Source organism: Salvelinus fontinalis, chromosome 24 (genome assembly GCF_029448725.1).
Source record: "Salvelinus fontinalis isolate EN_2023a chromosome 24, ASM2944872v1, whole genome shotgun sequence".
Lineage (NCBI taxonomy): Eukaryota > Metazoa > Chordata > Actinopteri > Salmoniformes > Salmonidae > Salvelinus > Salvelinus fontinalis.
Genome location: NC_074688.1, coordinates 15935749 through 15951047, shown reverse-complemented (window position 1 = coordinate 15951047; position 15299 = coordinate 15935749). Strand labels below are relative to the sequence as shown.

At 45.1% G+C, this 15299-nt stretch overlaps 1 protein-coding gene across 4 annotated transcripts in view; it reads left to right on the top strand.

Annotated features, from left to right (window-relative positions):
* LOC129822017 (numb-like protein) overlaps nt 1–15299 on the top strand; it is a 69328-nt gene extending 54029 nt beyond the window's left edge. For all 4 annotated transcript variants that reach the window (XM_055879852.1, XM_055879853.1, XM_055879854.1 and 1 more), the window contains 6 exons: nt 2894–2968; nt 5984–6124; nt 6538–6745; nt 7171–7434; nt 11323–11502; nt 11964–15299. In XM_055879852.1, coding sequence (XP_055735827.1) covers nt 2894–2968; nt 5984–6124; nt 6538–6745; nt 7171–7434; nt 11323–11502; nt 11964–12871 — 1776 coding nt within the window. In that variant the 3' untranslated portion in view covers nt 12872–15299. The remainder of the gene's footprint in view (nt 1–2893; nt 2969–5983; nt 6125–6537; nt 6746–7170; nt 7435–11322; nt 11503–11963) is intronic.

The following is a 15299-nucleotide window of genomic DNA, read 5'->3' as shown; positions in this document are numbered from 1 at the left end:
TTGGGAGAGCAGGCCTAGACCCATGGAGAAGCCTGGCCGGCTCCGGTGTTTCACTGTCTTGTTTGTTTTCCCAGCCTGACCCTTTTTTTCTCATCGTCTTTCATGGGCTTTGTCCACTGCTCAGCAGGGTAGTTGTGTGTGTGTGTGTGTGTTGTGTGTGTTGTGTGTGTGTGTGCATTCTAGCGTGTGTGTATCTCTTCTATCCTTTAGCCTTCATCAGCAAGTCTGCTGCACCCCTGTCGTCTCCTTTGTCACTTTTTTTTAACCTATCCACACACTCAGTTCTCTCTCCCTCTCTTTCTCTTTCTCTCTCCATTCTGCAGTATAGTGATTGGCTGTAATTCCGGCTGGTAGTCAGGGAGCAACTCTTAGCTTCTCTCAGAGGCTCTCCTCCTCTTCCTCTCCCGCTATCTCTCCATCGCTTTACCTTATTTTTCACACGCTTCTCTATCTTTTACATCGTCCTCCTCCTCCTCTCCTCTAGTTCAGCTCTCTCACTGCCTCAACTCTCTTCCTTCCCCTCTCCTTTACCCTGCCCTCGCGCTTTCTCTCTGGGATTATGCAAAATCCTGACGCTTCATCGGTTTGCCACGCTTTTCAAAGTCATTTCCTGCAGCGCTCTCAGTCTCCCTCATCTCGCTCTTTCTCTCTCTCTCTCTCTCTCGCACGCACGCACGCACGTACACGCACACACACACACACACACACACACACACACACACACACACACACACACACACACACACACACACACACACACACACACACACACACACACATCTCAGCCACTCAGTAGGAGTGCAGGACTACTGCTCTCCCAGCTATCCTCATATTTTGATGGTATTTTTAGCCTGGCCTTGTTCTGGTGCACCCTGCTGAATAGATAGAGAGGCTTGTGAAGTGAGACAGCCAGCTGGCTCCCCTCAGTAGGATACCCTCCTCTATTTCTCTTTATCTACTGCCTCCTACAGAGAAACAGAACAACTGGGACATGCATTTCACTATTGCCATTTGAGGACAATGAAAACCCTTAGATCTACTATACAGCCATATGTTTTAGGCCTCTGGTGATCTGACTGCACCGGTCCTGCAGCATCAGTCAGATAAGTTCACAAGTGATGATGCCAGGCCAGAGTGATAGTGATGATGGCATAGAGGTCATGTGCAGGTTGGTTGGTCTGTCAGACACTGTGCGTCATCTTATGGCAGGCAGCAATGTAGTGCGCTGTAAACCCACAGGTCTCTGTGTACTCGCCCAACCGGACAGGTAGCCTATTTTCATCAGAGAGGTCTTTGAAACCTTTAGTAAGGGTTTCAAATTTGGTTAAATGACACTCTAATTGTTTTATACTGTATTTTGTACATTTTGTCAGGAAATGCCACTCTGTCTCGAGTTCTGCTGGGGTGCAGTGGTTGCACAGCTTTCCTCTACAGGGAGCCAGGTTTTCCTGTGTCTACCCTCCTCAATGGCAAGGCAGTGCTTACTAAGCCTGTACTTTGTCAAGGTTTTTCTATGGTTTTGATCAGTAACCATGGCCAAATAGTTTGTCATGGTGTACTATTGATTTAGGGTCAGATAGCACATCATTTTGCTTTGTGCTTGTGTTTCCCAATAGGTCATGTAGTCTTGTTTAGACTGTGTTGTAATTTGGTTTATTCTGATTGATTGGATGTTCTGGTCCTGAGGCGTCAGTGTGTTAGTAGAATAGGTTTGTCCTGAGCCCCAGGACTCATGGCATTGCAGATCCTAATAATAATAATATGCGAGTGGGTCACTGTAATTTATATGTTTCCAAAACGTAATTGCTATTTTTTTAGTTTTTATTATTAGTGGATATTGGCCTAATTCTGCCCTGCATGCGTTGTTTGTAGTTTTCCTCTGGACATGTAAGATAATATTACAGAACTCTGCATGCAGTGTTTGTTCCATTGGGTGAAATCTTATTTTGCAAGTGGACCCCACACCTCGCTGCCATTAAGTGCAATGAGACATTCAATTCGTTTTAGACTAATTTGAATAGGTATTTCAATTTCAATTTGTTTTTTTAATGGCGTAGAATGCCCTGTGTACTTTCTGTGTACAGTTCATTTACTGTCTCATTTAGGTGTCCAGTTGAGCTTATTTTTAAACCTAAGTAATTGTAGTGTGTGCAGTACTCTGTATTTTCTACCAATTGAAAACTTTGGTCTAATTCCCTGAGATCTGGATCTTCTCTGGAAAATAATTATTTGTGTTTTTTGGGGTTAACTGCCAGGGCCCAGGTCTGGCAGTACTGCTCTAGCAGGTCCAGGCTCTGCTGTAGGTCATGTGCTGTGGGTGACAGCAGCCACAGCCTCATCTGCGAATAGCAGGCATTTAACCTCTGAATTGTGGAGACTTAGACCAGAGGCTGAGGATTTTTCTATAATATTGGCCGATTCTTTGATGTAAATATTGAGGAATGCGGGGCTGACATTGCAACCCTGTTGAAAGCCTCGTACCTGGTTAAAGAATTGTATTTTGTTCTTGCTCATTTTGATAATACTCGTATTGCCATTGAATTATGTTATATGTTACCCCCTAAACCACTTTCATTAACTTTTAGAACAGTCCTGTATGCCAAAATAGAATCAAATGCTTTTTGGAAGTCAATAAAGCAAGCATACATTTTGGTCTTATTGTGGTGGACATGTTTATCTATCAGGGTGTGTAGGGTGGAAATATGATCAGTTTTGCGATGTTTGGTATAAATCCAATTATTGAGGAAGTTTAGAACTCTTACATTTATAATACTGCAGAAAACCTCTCTCTCTTTTCCTCTCTCTCACTCTCTCTCCCTATCTCTCTTTCCCTCTCTCTCTCACCCCTCCTCTCTCTCTCTCTCTCTCTCTCTATCTCGGTCTCTCTCCACAGAGTGGCAAGAAGTCAGTGAAAGCAGTGCTGTGGGTTTCAGCAGACGGTCTCAGAGTGGTGGATGACAAAACCAAGGTAAGAGTGTGCCTGCAGGGCTGGTTGCATAAAAGTGTGTGCTAATCATACATACAAACACACAACGTCTGCTTCCAGATGTAAACAGTGACTAAACATGAAACAGCAGCCTGGGACCATAGATACCCCTGCTGGTGGTCTCTATCTCAGTAAGTCCAGAGTTCGTATGACAGAGCAAGTGTACAGATGTAGGATCATCATTTGATCACTCTGATGCAGGATAACTTTCCTGCAATGCTGGACATTTGAAATGTATAGTGTATTTGATGTTTAAAAAGGCTTCTGAAGTTTGTAATTTCCACATGGAAATCTTTCAACCTCTACAAACATTTCCATAATTATAATCCACATAATAATTCCCATTTCTGTTTGCTGCAGGATAATTTTTTATTCTGCAGCAAACTGCCTCAAATGAAGATCCTACATCTCTAGTAGGTAAAGTGTGTTGGAAAGACAAAGAGAGAGAACTGCTCAGCAGGCGAGAAGCTGGCACTCCCCCTCTACCCTCCCCCTACTCCCCCGTTCATCTTTTACTCTCCCCCCTATATCCTCCACCTTCACCACCCTTTCGGCTGCTACTCTCCCCCCTCTCCTTACCTACACTGCAGGTCTCTCTACCCCAGCACTTTCCCAGGTCACCTGCCATTCTCAGTCTGTGCTTAGATTGATGATGTCACCCTTCAGACTCAGAGCACAAGGACCGTACCTCGTGCCTGTCCCGATGACTGTGTTTATCCTCGCTGGCCAGATTAGATTTACTTTAGGCCGGACTGCTGAGTTTTCACACTTGACATTTAAATTTTTTATATATTGACAGCATGACTTGAACTTCACATCAAATTCGTACTTCGGCCTCAGACAGAGCCTGACTGCAAATTCCAGTTCTGTTCTTCCTCCTTCTCTCACACAGTGTTTACTTGTGCACTCTCCCTCGTGGATTTAAAAGGAATGGATTGGGGCAAGGAACTTCCTCCAGCCAACGTTTTCACCAGTCCAATGCTTTTATATACTTGGATGTCAAAGGGGGCTTTGTGTAGGGGAGGGAGACACAGTACACACACACACATAACATTTGATTTGACACACACACAAAGAAACACACATGCACACCTCAGTACAGGACTGTCTGGCCACCAGGGGCCCCTATTACAAGTGCAATTACCCACGTTTCTTGTCAGGCCAGAGAAAAGAAAGGGGGGGAGAAACAGTCCCACTAAGCAGTCTTTTTTGTTTCCTGTGTGTCAGTAGACAAATGGACCCCCATCCCCCCTCAGCATACCTCTACCTCCCCTCTTTATTGTAATCCCCTACCTCACTGAGTCAGCACAGTCTCCTAAAGACCCCTCCCCACCCTCTCCTCCCTCCCTCTCCCGGTCCACTTAAAGTCAGCGTCAAAGAACACCACCGCCACAGAGAAAGAAAGCCCCCTCTCCCTCCGCCTCTGTATCTGACCCATGTGACATGACTCAGCACTCTGCCCACTTTCAGTTTTTCAGTGACATGCCTATGAGTGATCCCCCACAAGCCCACACACACCCCTTGCTATCCCCCTCACCTCCACCCACCCAGAGGAAACCCAGTCCAGCGCGCGCACACACATAACCAGACGTTCACTTCCACCACCAGCCTTTCTTCATCTACTAATTGGCTCTGAATGAATAGACTGTTATTTATTCCTTGCCCGCTTCATTCATCCCTCTCTTCCTATTCCCAGATGAAGAGTGGAAGGAAGTCCCTAGATGAGTGTGAGCCCCATTTCCCTTTCATCTCTTGTTTCCCACTCATTCCACTCTGACTCAGAGGGTGTCGGGAGCCCAGGGGCCGCTAGTGGCATTGGGTGGGGGGTGGGGTGTAAGAGAGGGGGCCCCTTCCTCACCCGATAGTTCCCTATGGTCACCAGCCGAAACTCCTGAATGACCCTGATACAGATTCTGGAACAAGAGAAAAACAAAGTGTTTACATCATCATGTCTTACATCATGTCTTACATCATGTCTTACATCATTTTTACATCATGTTTTGCGTCATGTTTTACATCATGTTTTGCATCATGTTTTACATCATGTTTACATCATGTTTTGCGTCATGTTTTGCGTCATGTTTTGCATTGTGTCTTACATCATGTTTTGCATCGTGTTTTGCATCGTGTTTTACATCATGTTTACATCATGTTTTACATCATGTTTTGCATCGTGTTTTGCATCATGTTTTACCTCATGTTTACATCATGTTTTACATCATGTTTTGCATCATGTTTTGCATCGTGTTTTGCATCATGTTTTACCTCATGTTTACATCATGTTTTACATCATGTTTTGCATCATGTTTTACATCATGTTTACATCATGTTTTGCGTCATGTTTTGCGTCATGTTTTGCATTGTGTCTTACATCATGTTTTGCATCGTGTTTTGCATCGTGTTTTACATCATGTTTACATCATGTTTTGCATCGTGTTTTGCATCATGTTTTACCTCATGTTTTACATCGTGTTTTGCGTCATGTTTTGCATCATGTTTTACCTCATGTTTTACATCGTGTTTTGCGTCATGTTTTGCATCATGTTTTGCATCATGTTTTACATCATGTTTTACATCATGTTTTGCATCATGTTTTACCTCATGTTTTACATCATGTTTTGCATCATGTTTTGCATCATGTTTTGCGTCATGTTTTGCATCATGTTTTACCTCATGTTTTACATCATGTTTTGCATCATGTTTTGCGTCATGTTTTGCATCATGTTTTACCTCATGTTTTACCTCATGTTTTGCATCATGTTTTACATCATGTTTACATCATGTTTTGTAGAGCTGTGAACAAGATCTAGTGCTTGAGAGTAACAAAGTTTGATTTTCGGTAGATTATCTTTCCTCACCAAATAATTACATTTGATATTTTAGTATGTGTGTTTTAATTATATACATTCTCTATAGGCTACCATGTTATGTGTGATACATTTCATTTATGACGTGGCAAAATCAGCCTTCTCTACAATGTAATGTCTTTGTCTTTAGGACCTCATCGTAGACCAGACCATTGAGAAGGTGTCCTTCTGCGCGCCCGACCGCAATTATGACAAGGCTTTCTCCTACATCTGCCGTGACGGCACCACACGCCGCTGGATCTGCCACTGCTTCATGGCCCTGAAGGACTCGGTGAGGGTGTGTGTGTGTGAGTGGGCCCAGGCCCAGCGACTAGTCCAATCCCCGCATCGCTCACCCAGGGATTAAGATTAGGATTACTCTAGGGTTATCTCCGTATCAATTGCTTCTTGGAGCGCTATCCACTGTGACCTCCTGGCACTCAGAGACATATTTCCTACAGGATGATAACCACTTTTATAGTGCCAAGTCATTGCTCAAAGACATGGCTTTGGTTTGATAAAGCTTTTTCCAGTATGGAAATTGACTGGCTTTAGGCTATATTCAGATTTGTCAATGTGTATGTTTCAGTATTAGTGGCCATTCACACATAATAGAGTTTTACACACACGCAAACATGCATGCGCCCACGTACACACACAGGGGTGTTGAGAAGGGGTGTTGACCGGGTGTGTTGCGGTCACCAGGGCGAGCGTATGAGCCACGCCGTGGGCTGTGCCTTCGCCGCCTGTCTGGAGAGGAAGCAGCGGCGCGAGAAAGAGTGCGGCGTCACAGCCTCGTTCGACGCCAGCCGCACCTCCTTCGTGCGCGAGGGCTCGTTCCGCATGACGTCGTCCAGCCAGCAGGGGGGCGAGCGCGATGACATCACGAAGCAGCTGCAGGACAAGAAGAAAGGTATGACTCATCAGGAGATGGAGAGCAGCACAAACACACAGACAGTCACACCTGTCTCTCACATTTTAATATATGACTGGAAAGTTACTGGAAAGTCAAATGTGGCCTGTGTTATAGAGCTAACAGGAACAGGAGGATTCACTCACTTTCGATGGTTGTTGTTCTCCTCAATCACTCTGTGTGTAACAACACATTTACTGTATGTTGGCTAGTAGTAACCCTTATCAGTGTTATTGGCTGTAGTGATTACTGGTTGTAGTCCAACATTAACCCTGGTCATAGTAGTCCAAACCTTAACCCTGGTCATTATAGTCCAACATTTACCCTGGTCATTGTAGTCCAACATTAACCCTGGTAATTGTAGTCCAACATTAACCCTGGTAATTGTAGTCCAACATTAACCATTGTACTCTGTCTGTCTCCAGAGCCTCCGTGTACCATCCCAGCCATCCCCTCTGGCACCTCCTCACCCCCTGAGGGCGCGGCCTCGCCTGTGGGGCAGGGGGTGGAGCACGCCATCCCGCGGCGCCATGCACCCATTGAGCAACTGGTGCGTCAGGGCTCCTTCCGGGGCTTCCCGGCCCTCAGCGGGAAGAACTCCCCGTTCAAGAGGCAGCTCTCGCTGCGCCTCAACGACCTGCCTTCCAACCTGCAGCGCAAGACCGCCGACTTCCAAAGCAAGAACCCAGGTTAGCCTCTCCTGTTTATGTTAGCTTAGCTAAGTCTCTGCATTCTATGATCTAGAGCGAAGAGGGGTTAGCCTCTCCTGTTTATCTTAGCCTGTCTAGGACTAGAGTGCCGCTAGCGGCACACCCCCCCCCCACCCCCACTGAAAAGGCAGAGCCGCGAAATTCAAAAAATATATATTTTTTAAATATTTAACTTTCACACATTAAAGTCCAATACAGCTAATGAAAGACACAGATCTTGTGAATCCAGCCAACATGTCCGATTTTTTAAATGTTTTACAGGGAAGACACAATATGTAAAGATGTAAATCTATTACCTAAAAACACATTAGCATAATCCACCATCTTTTATTTGTCCACCAACACCAGTAGCTATCACCAATTCGGCTAAACTAAGATATTTATAGTCCCTAACCAAGAAAAAAACTCATCAGATGACAGTCTGATAACATATTTATGGTATGGGATAGGTTTTGTTAGAAAAATGTGCATATTTCAGGTAGATGGCATAGTTTACAATTGCACCCACCGTCACAAATGGACTAGAATAATTACAATGAGCAACGTGTTTACCTAACTACTAATCATCAAACATTTCGTAAAAATACACAGCATACACTAATCGAAAGACACAGATCCTGTGAATACAGACAATATTTCAGATTTTCTAAGTGTCTTACAGCGAAAACACAATAAATCGTTATATTAGCATAGCACATGTGCAAACATTACCCCAGCATTGATTCTAGCCAAAGAGAGCGATAACGTAAACATCGGCAAAATATATTATTTTTTTCACTAACCTTCTCAGAATTCTTCAGATGACACCCCTGTAACATCACATTACAACATACATATACAGTTTGTTCGAAAATGTGCATATTTAGCCACCAAAATCATGGTTACACAATGACAAAAGTAGCCCAGCTGGTGAGAAAATGTCCGTGCGCCATATTAGACAGTGATCTACTCGTATACATAAATACTCATAAACGTGACTAAAAAATATAGGGTGGACAGCGATTGATAGACAATTTAATTCTTAATACAATCGCGGAATTACATTTTTTAAATTATCCTTACTTTTCAATACAGTTTGCGCCAAGCGAAGCTACGTCAAAAAACATGGCGTCCTAAGCCACTAACATTTTTCGACAGAAACACGATTTATCATAATAAAAATGTCCTACTTTGAGCTGTTCTTCCATCAGTATCTTGGGCAAAGGATCGTTTCTTGGGTCTAATCGTCTTTTGGTGGAAAGCTGTCCTCTTGCCATGTGGAAATGCCAACTGCGTTCGGGATGAATTGGAAGCGTGCCCAGCGATTCACAGCGTTTCAGAAATAAATGTCCCAAAATCGCACTAAACGGATATAAATTGCTATAAAACGCTTTAAATTAACTACCTTATGATGTTTTTAACTTCTATAACGAGTAAAAACATGACCGGAGAAATATAACAGGCTAAACTAACGCTTGGAAAAATAGCAGGTCGATGTCCTCCACGCGCATGACGCAGCTGGAAAGGAGCTCCTACCTACAGGGTTTTTTAATTTATAGTGCCTGTGATTGCGCAATCGACCCCATTCAAATCGTCATCACGTAAAGGCATCCAGGGGAAGACGTAAGCAGTGTCCGTATACTCATAGGAATAACATTGGCCTTAAAACTGACTCCAGAACAGTGGCCAAAATTTCTGAAATCTGACTCCATGTCAGGGAAATTGCTGTAGAATGGGTTCTGTTCCACTTAGAGACAAAATTTCAACTCCTATAGAAACTATAGACTGTTTTCTATCCAATAATAATAATAATATGCATATTGTACGATCAAGAATTTTGTAGGAAGCCGTTTCAAAAATTACACGATTACCATAAATAGTGACAACAGCGCCCCCAGCCTTAACAGGTTAGCTTAGCTAAGTCTTTGCATTCTATGACCTAGGGTGAAGAGGGGTTAGCCTCTCCTGTTTATCTTAGCTTAGCTAAGTCTCTGCATTCTATGACCTAGGGCGAAGAGGGGTTAGCCTCTCCTGTTTATGTTAGCTTAGCTAAGTCTCTGCATTCTATGACCTAGGGCGAAGAGGGGTTAGCCTCTCCTGTTTATGTTAGCTTAGCTAAGTCTCTGCATTCTATGACCTAGCGGAAAGAGGGGTTAGCCTCACCAGTATAGGACAACATAGTCCTGCTATGCCACCCTTCCATGTTGTGTTCATCACTCGGAGGAAGCCTGGAAATCAAGTCTAATGTCAACCAGAGCCTGGAGTTTTCCTGCCTTCATGACATGACCAAGGCTAACTCAGGGCTTTTTCCTGGTCAGATCATGGGTCAGGAAAAACTCGGGACCCTTATGACAACGTATGGTGGTGTTTATAATTACACCAAAGTAGTATTTGACCAGGAACAAGTGAAGCCAGAGATTGATTGGGGTCATAATCGCAGTGGAGTTGATCATTAGTGTGTTATTAAGGATGTTGTTAATTGCTGTGGCTGATTGCTGAGTCCATGTAATGGTTATAAGTATAATAATTAGGATTCCCAGCACGGCTTTGTTCCTGCTGTAGTGAGGTAGATTAAACCTCTCAGTTATGGTGATTATAGCTATTATGAGGCTGATGGTGGCAGACCGCGGCTTTTAATAATTAATAAACACACATTTCTGATGGTTGCAGCACAATTGTGCCTGACATCTATTTACATTCATGTATGCAGCAGTAGCATAGTGTACAGAGATTCTCTCTTTCGTATAGGATCTGTACCTATTTGAATCCCACGCATGCATAGAAGACACCCACACACGCACTTAGCTAGCAATAGAAGCCACACGAGCATGAACACACGCAAGCACAGGACACATGTACACGCACCCACACACACACAGTAGCAGCTAATTTCACAGCTCTCTCAGTGAACAATGTGTCTATGAGCAGTCTCCACTAGACCAGTCCCTCCACATCCCCTTAAAGCTGTCATGTCCACAGAGACAGCTCCCAGCCAGCCCCTCTCACAGCCATAGACCCAGAGATTGTAGTACACACACACACACACACACACACACACACACACACACACACACACACACACACACACACACACACACACACACGGATGCACACTAACACTACACTACTACACAGAGAAACCCCACAGCTGCTCCCATCCTCTCTGAACCCTATAGGCCAATGAAATGTTCAGAAAGAGAGACATTACAAGGCAGTCATGAACAAAGCAGCAGGGCTCTCCAGACAGAAAGACACTACATCTGCACCTGGAGTAGTTCTTCTAAGCAAGGTCATATTCATTAGCCACCAAACAGAAGAAAACAGACTGAAACAGGGTGTGACTACTCGTTTTCGTTGCAAAAGGTTTTGCTACGGTGTGCCCTAATTAATAGGACCCAACAGAGAGACGGTGCAGCAGCAGCTCCATAGGGATTACATCCACCACTGACCCCTCTGGTTCTGATTGGCCCCACAGCTCGCTCTGCTCTCCACAGGCTTTGCTCTCTCTCTGTCAGGGACAGGTCACTGATAGGGGAATTACACAAATTTTGAGCTATTTTTATCTACTGGCTATAGGTTGAGAGGTTTTCTCTGTTTTCTACACTAAGGATTTAGGCTATAGAGAATCTCATGCATGAAAAACAGACTGGTCAGGTGTGTTACAGAGGAACTTTTATTTTCTTACTTTGAAGTACAAACGATTATGTAGACCTCATAGGACCATGGGAACAGATTACTTTTCAACAAAAGGCTTAGAAATGTTTACATCCGGTGTCATGTACCTTAATCTTATATCATTATATAAGTGTATGTTTGGCCCAAGACTTTAATCTTGCCATCAAATCATCCAAAGGAAAGCCAATCCTCAACCCTTCTCCCCTTCTGTAGTCCCAGAGATGGATCTGTCCGTGTGTGGCGAGGCAGACAGCAGCATCAACGCTCTGTGCAGCCAGATCAACCATTCCTTCACCAGGCCCTCTGAGGAACTCTTCTCCAACCCCACCCCCAACGGCCTGCCAGCCTGCACTGTGCCCCCAGCCATCCCCCCGCCCCCCGCCCCCCTGCAAGGTAACTCATTGAATACCTTATCAGTCTCTCTCTATGAGCTCTAGTCTGTCTTAACATGTAGTGTACAGGTCAACTCCAACTTTGTATTTGTAATGTTTCTAATGCTGTATTGCTTGTAAGGCTGATTTGCCTGTGAAGTGTCAGTTATCTCTAGGCCGGGATTCAGCCTGTGGTGTGCTACAGTGCAGGTCACTATACAGCCGTCAATGCAGCTTTTTAAAGGCCTTTTACCCAATGTTTGTGGAGGTCATATTCATGGTAAATGTTGTGCATGTCGGCTCAACCCGTAAAAAGTTTGTTATATATATGGCACGCCTTGCATTGAATCGCGGCCCTAATCAGAAAAGGCTGCCAAATAGGGTGTGTCCTCTGTGCTTGACATGGTAAAGCGGTAGAGAGATCCAGCAGCCGGGTTGATGTAACATGTGATTGACGTGTGGTTCTCTGCTTCTTTTCCACAGTCACGTCCTCCTGGGTGCAGGCGGAGCCCCCGGTCCAGTCCCCTCCACCGGTGGTCCACAGTGGGCACAGGAGGACGCCCTCCGAGGCTGAGCGCTGGCTGGAGGAGGTGGCCCAGGCCGTCAAAGCCCAGCAACAGACCCCCAACCTGCCCCCGCCACCCATCCAGCCCACCCCTGCCATTCCAGGGCCACCCATGTCAAGCGCACCTATGTCATGTGTGCCCCTAATGGGGGCCTCCATGCCAGGGGCAACCATGCCAGGGGTACCTGGCTCCCTGCCCACTTCCATGCAGTCCTTTCCCTTGGCGTTTGATGCCACTCCCGCGCCCGTGGGCATGTATACCCAGCCACCCCTGCAGCCAGCGTTTGTACCCATGCAGGCCTACATGCCCGCCCTGGCCAACAGCATGACGTACTCCAACGCCAGTGTGCCTGTGGTGGGCATCACGCCTTCCCAGATGGTGGCTAATGTTTTCTGCACGGCAGGCGGCTCTACCGGCGGGCCTTCCATGGGCATGGGCTCAGGGCCTAAAATGGGCACGCTCAGCGGTGGGCATCGCCACTCTTTCTCCGGCCAGCCAGGCGGGTTCCCTATGCCACCCTTCGGAGCTCATCCCACCGTCAACGGCCTCCCCCACAACATTCCCACCTCCTCCCTTGCCACCATCACGCAGAACGGCACTAGCAGCAACGGTGGCAGCAGCAGCAGCTGGCCACCGGAGAGCGCACAGCTGGCCAACCCGCCCCCAGCCAATGCCCAGGAGGTTGATCGCTTCGAGGCAAAGTGGGCTGCGCTGGAGACCAAATCGCAACCCAAGGCGGCGCCCAACCCTTTCTCCAATGACTTGCAAAAGACCTTTGAGATCGAGCTCAAACTCGGTATTAACCCAGGTCAGGCCACTGCATAGACTATGATGATGCAGACCCCCAACCAGACTGAACCACTCCACTCCTCCCCCCCAGCCCCCTGCCCTAAATGCTTTCGCTACCCCCCTCTTAATTTTATCCTCCTCTGTTGAGACTCCAGGATGTAAATTGGGTCTGAATGCTGGGGGGACATGATGACTGTGTATGGGGCTCCTCGCGATGCATTCCATGGGATTTCTAGCAATCATGTTCTGCGTGGGGATCTGTGGAAGACCCAGAGAATATGGACACATCACAGGACACTGAGAGATTACGTTGATGTTACCCAAGCACAGCAAAGGCCCTGGTTGACTAGCCAATGACACAACTCGGCGGTAGAGATCCCAAAGGAGGCGTCGACCAATAAGAGTGACAGTTTGACGGCCAAAATAGTTGTATTTATTATTTTTACTTAGATTTGAACCATTATAGTTTTACTTTTATTTTTCTTCATCAGTGTTCAAAGGTTGTTTCTCCCTGTATTTATTTTGTGTGGAACTGGAAAGAGGAGGGAAATAACTAGCAACTGTAACTGGCAGCGGAGGGAGCAAAGAGAGGGAGTGAGTCATGAAACCAGAGGCTGGAAACGAGTGTAAATAGCATGCTTTTTTCACCCTCTATTTATTACCAATCCACATATAACTGTCCAATTTGCTTTTCAACCCAAATGAGTCACTGTTAGCTAAATCACCATGGTGACCTAACACCTCTCTGTCCCAGTGCCACTCCACCTGCACGGCAGACACACTAGAACCCTAGAACATTCTGGAAAGGATGGTCCAAATAGTACGGAACATTCCAACGTGGTTGGTTGACTCGCGTTATATTCTGAAACAGGGTAGTAGTCACCCCCAGTACGAGTTTAGTCAGTCAACACTACGAGGGTCTATTTGGGAATGTTGAGCCTGATGTTCAAGAGAGGAGGGAGGCAAGGAGCTTGAGCACTTCGTAAGCTAAAGATGGTGAGTTTGGGGCGAGGTCGGCATAGCTTTATTTGAGAGGAAGTTATGATGTTGTTTTGTCGCTGGGTTTGAAATAGCACCCTATTCCTACATAGGACCTTGGTCAAAAGTAGTGCCTCCCACTGTGCACAGCCGTCAATTCAACGATGGTTCAACTTAATTTAATTGAAATGACGTGGATACAACGTTGATTCAACCAGTGTGTGCCCAGTGGGCTTGGTCAAGCTGCACTTCTGACATAGTGGGACTACAGTCAGTTTGTAGAGGCTTCTGGATCTGAGGCCATTGTGACAGGAAGACGTTATGGCACCTGCTGTGTGTGCTGAGTACCAGGCTGAGTAAAGATGCCTAGAGGAAGTGATGAGTCATTTACCACTTTAAACAGACAGAGGAAGGCATCCATCTTTGTAGAGGGAAAACAAAGACATGAAAGTGATACGGATAGTCGGGGGAGAGGGAAAGAAAACGGGAAGGTGAAAGGTAGACAGAGAGATCGAGGGCATACTTACGAGAATGAGATGAGGAAGTGGACTATTGAAGGGCTATGATGAACTGAGAAAAGATGAAAGAAGAAAAACGTTAAGTTAAACAGACTGGTTGTTTCATTCCTTTAAACTCCTTTCACTACTCCCAAACAAAGGTACTTCTGTTAGAATGATACTCACCATGCATTTAGAGCTCCATAGAAACAATACTTTACTGTTTGATCATATTCTCAAAAGAGGCAAGCATTTCCTTCTGTGACTTTAGTTTAAACACACAAAGACAATAAATGTGCAGTATACTATAGCTACAATCCCATATCGTAAATTTTAGCCCATTTGGCAGGATTTCCAATGGCAGGTCAAGACGGGGCAAACGCATGTGCTTAGATGAGATGGTTTATGCTATTTGCCATTATAATGCTTTATGTACAATCTTGCCCCAAACAACATGCGTGTCTGGGAGTGAGACGGAGTGGGACCCAGGGGACCAGTGCTATTGAATGGACATCACAACTAGACAAACAGGCTCTATCCATCCCGCTCTCCTGGTCACTAACTCCTTAGGACTCGGCCAATCAGGCTTTGCCATTTTCACGTGGCACAATACTGACTGACATCCATTTGCTTTCCCAAAGACATAAAGCAGTAGTGAGGAGCCATGCTTTTTTCTTGTTTAGACAAATAGATTTTCTAAATGAATTCTCTCCCCGTCATTTAATAGAAAAGACATAGTCATTCATGAAATTGCTGTTTTTATTTAGTTAAATTACCCTTGTTTGCACGCCCTTTAAATTAAAATGTAGGTTAATTATGTTCAAAATAAGAACTAAATTACCTCTTAAACTTGATTGTAAACCACAGTGTAGTGATAACAAACTAGTGGAGTTTATTTTTATTCTTTATTTACTGAATTTTGTATTTAAACCTACATATTTGTATTGTAATTACATTGTACAAAGATAAATAAATAATATAATATTAAA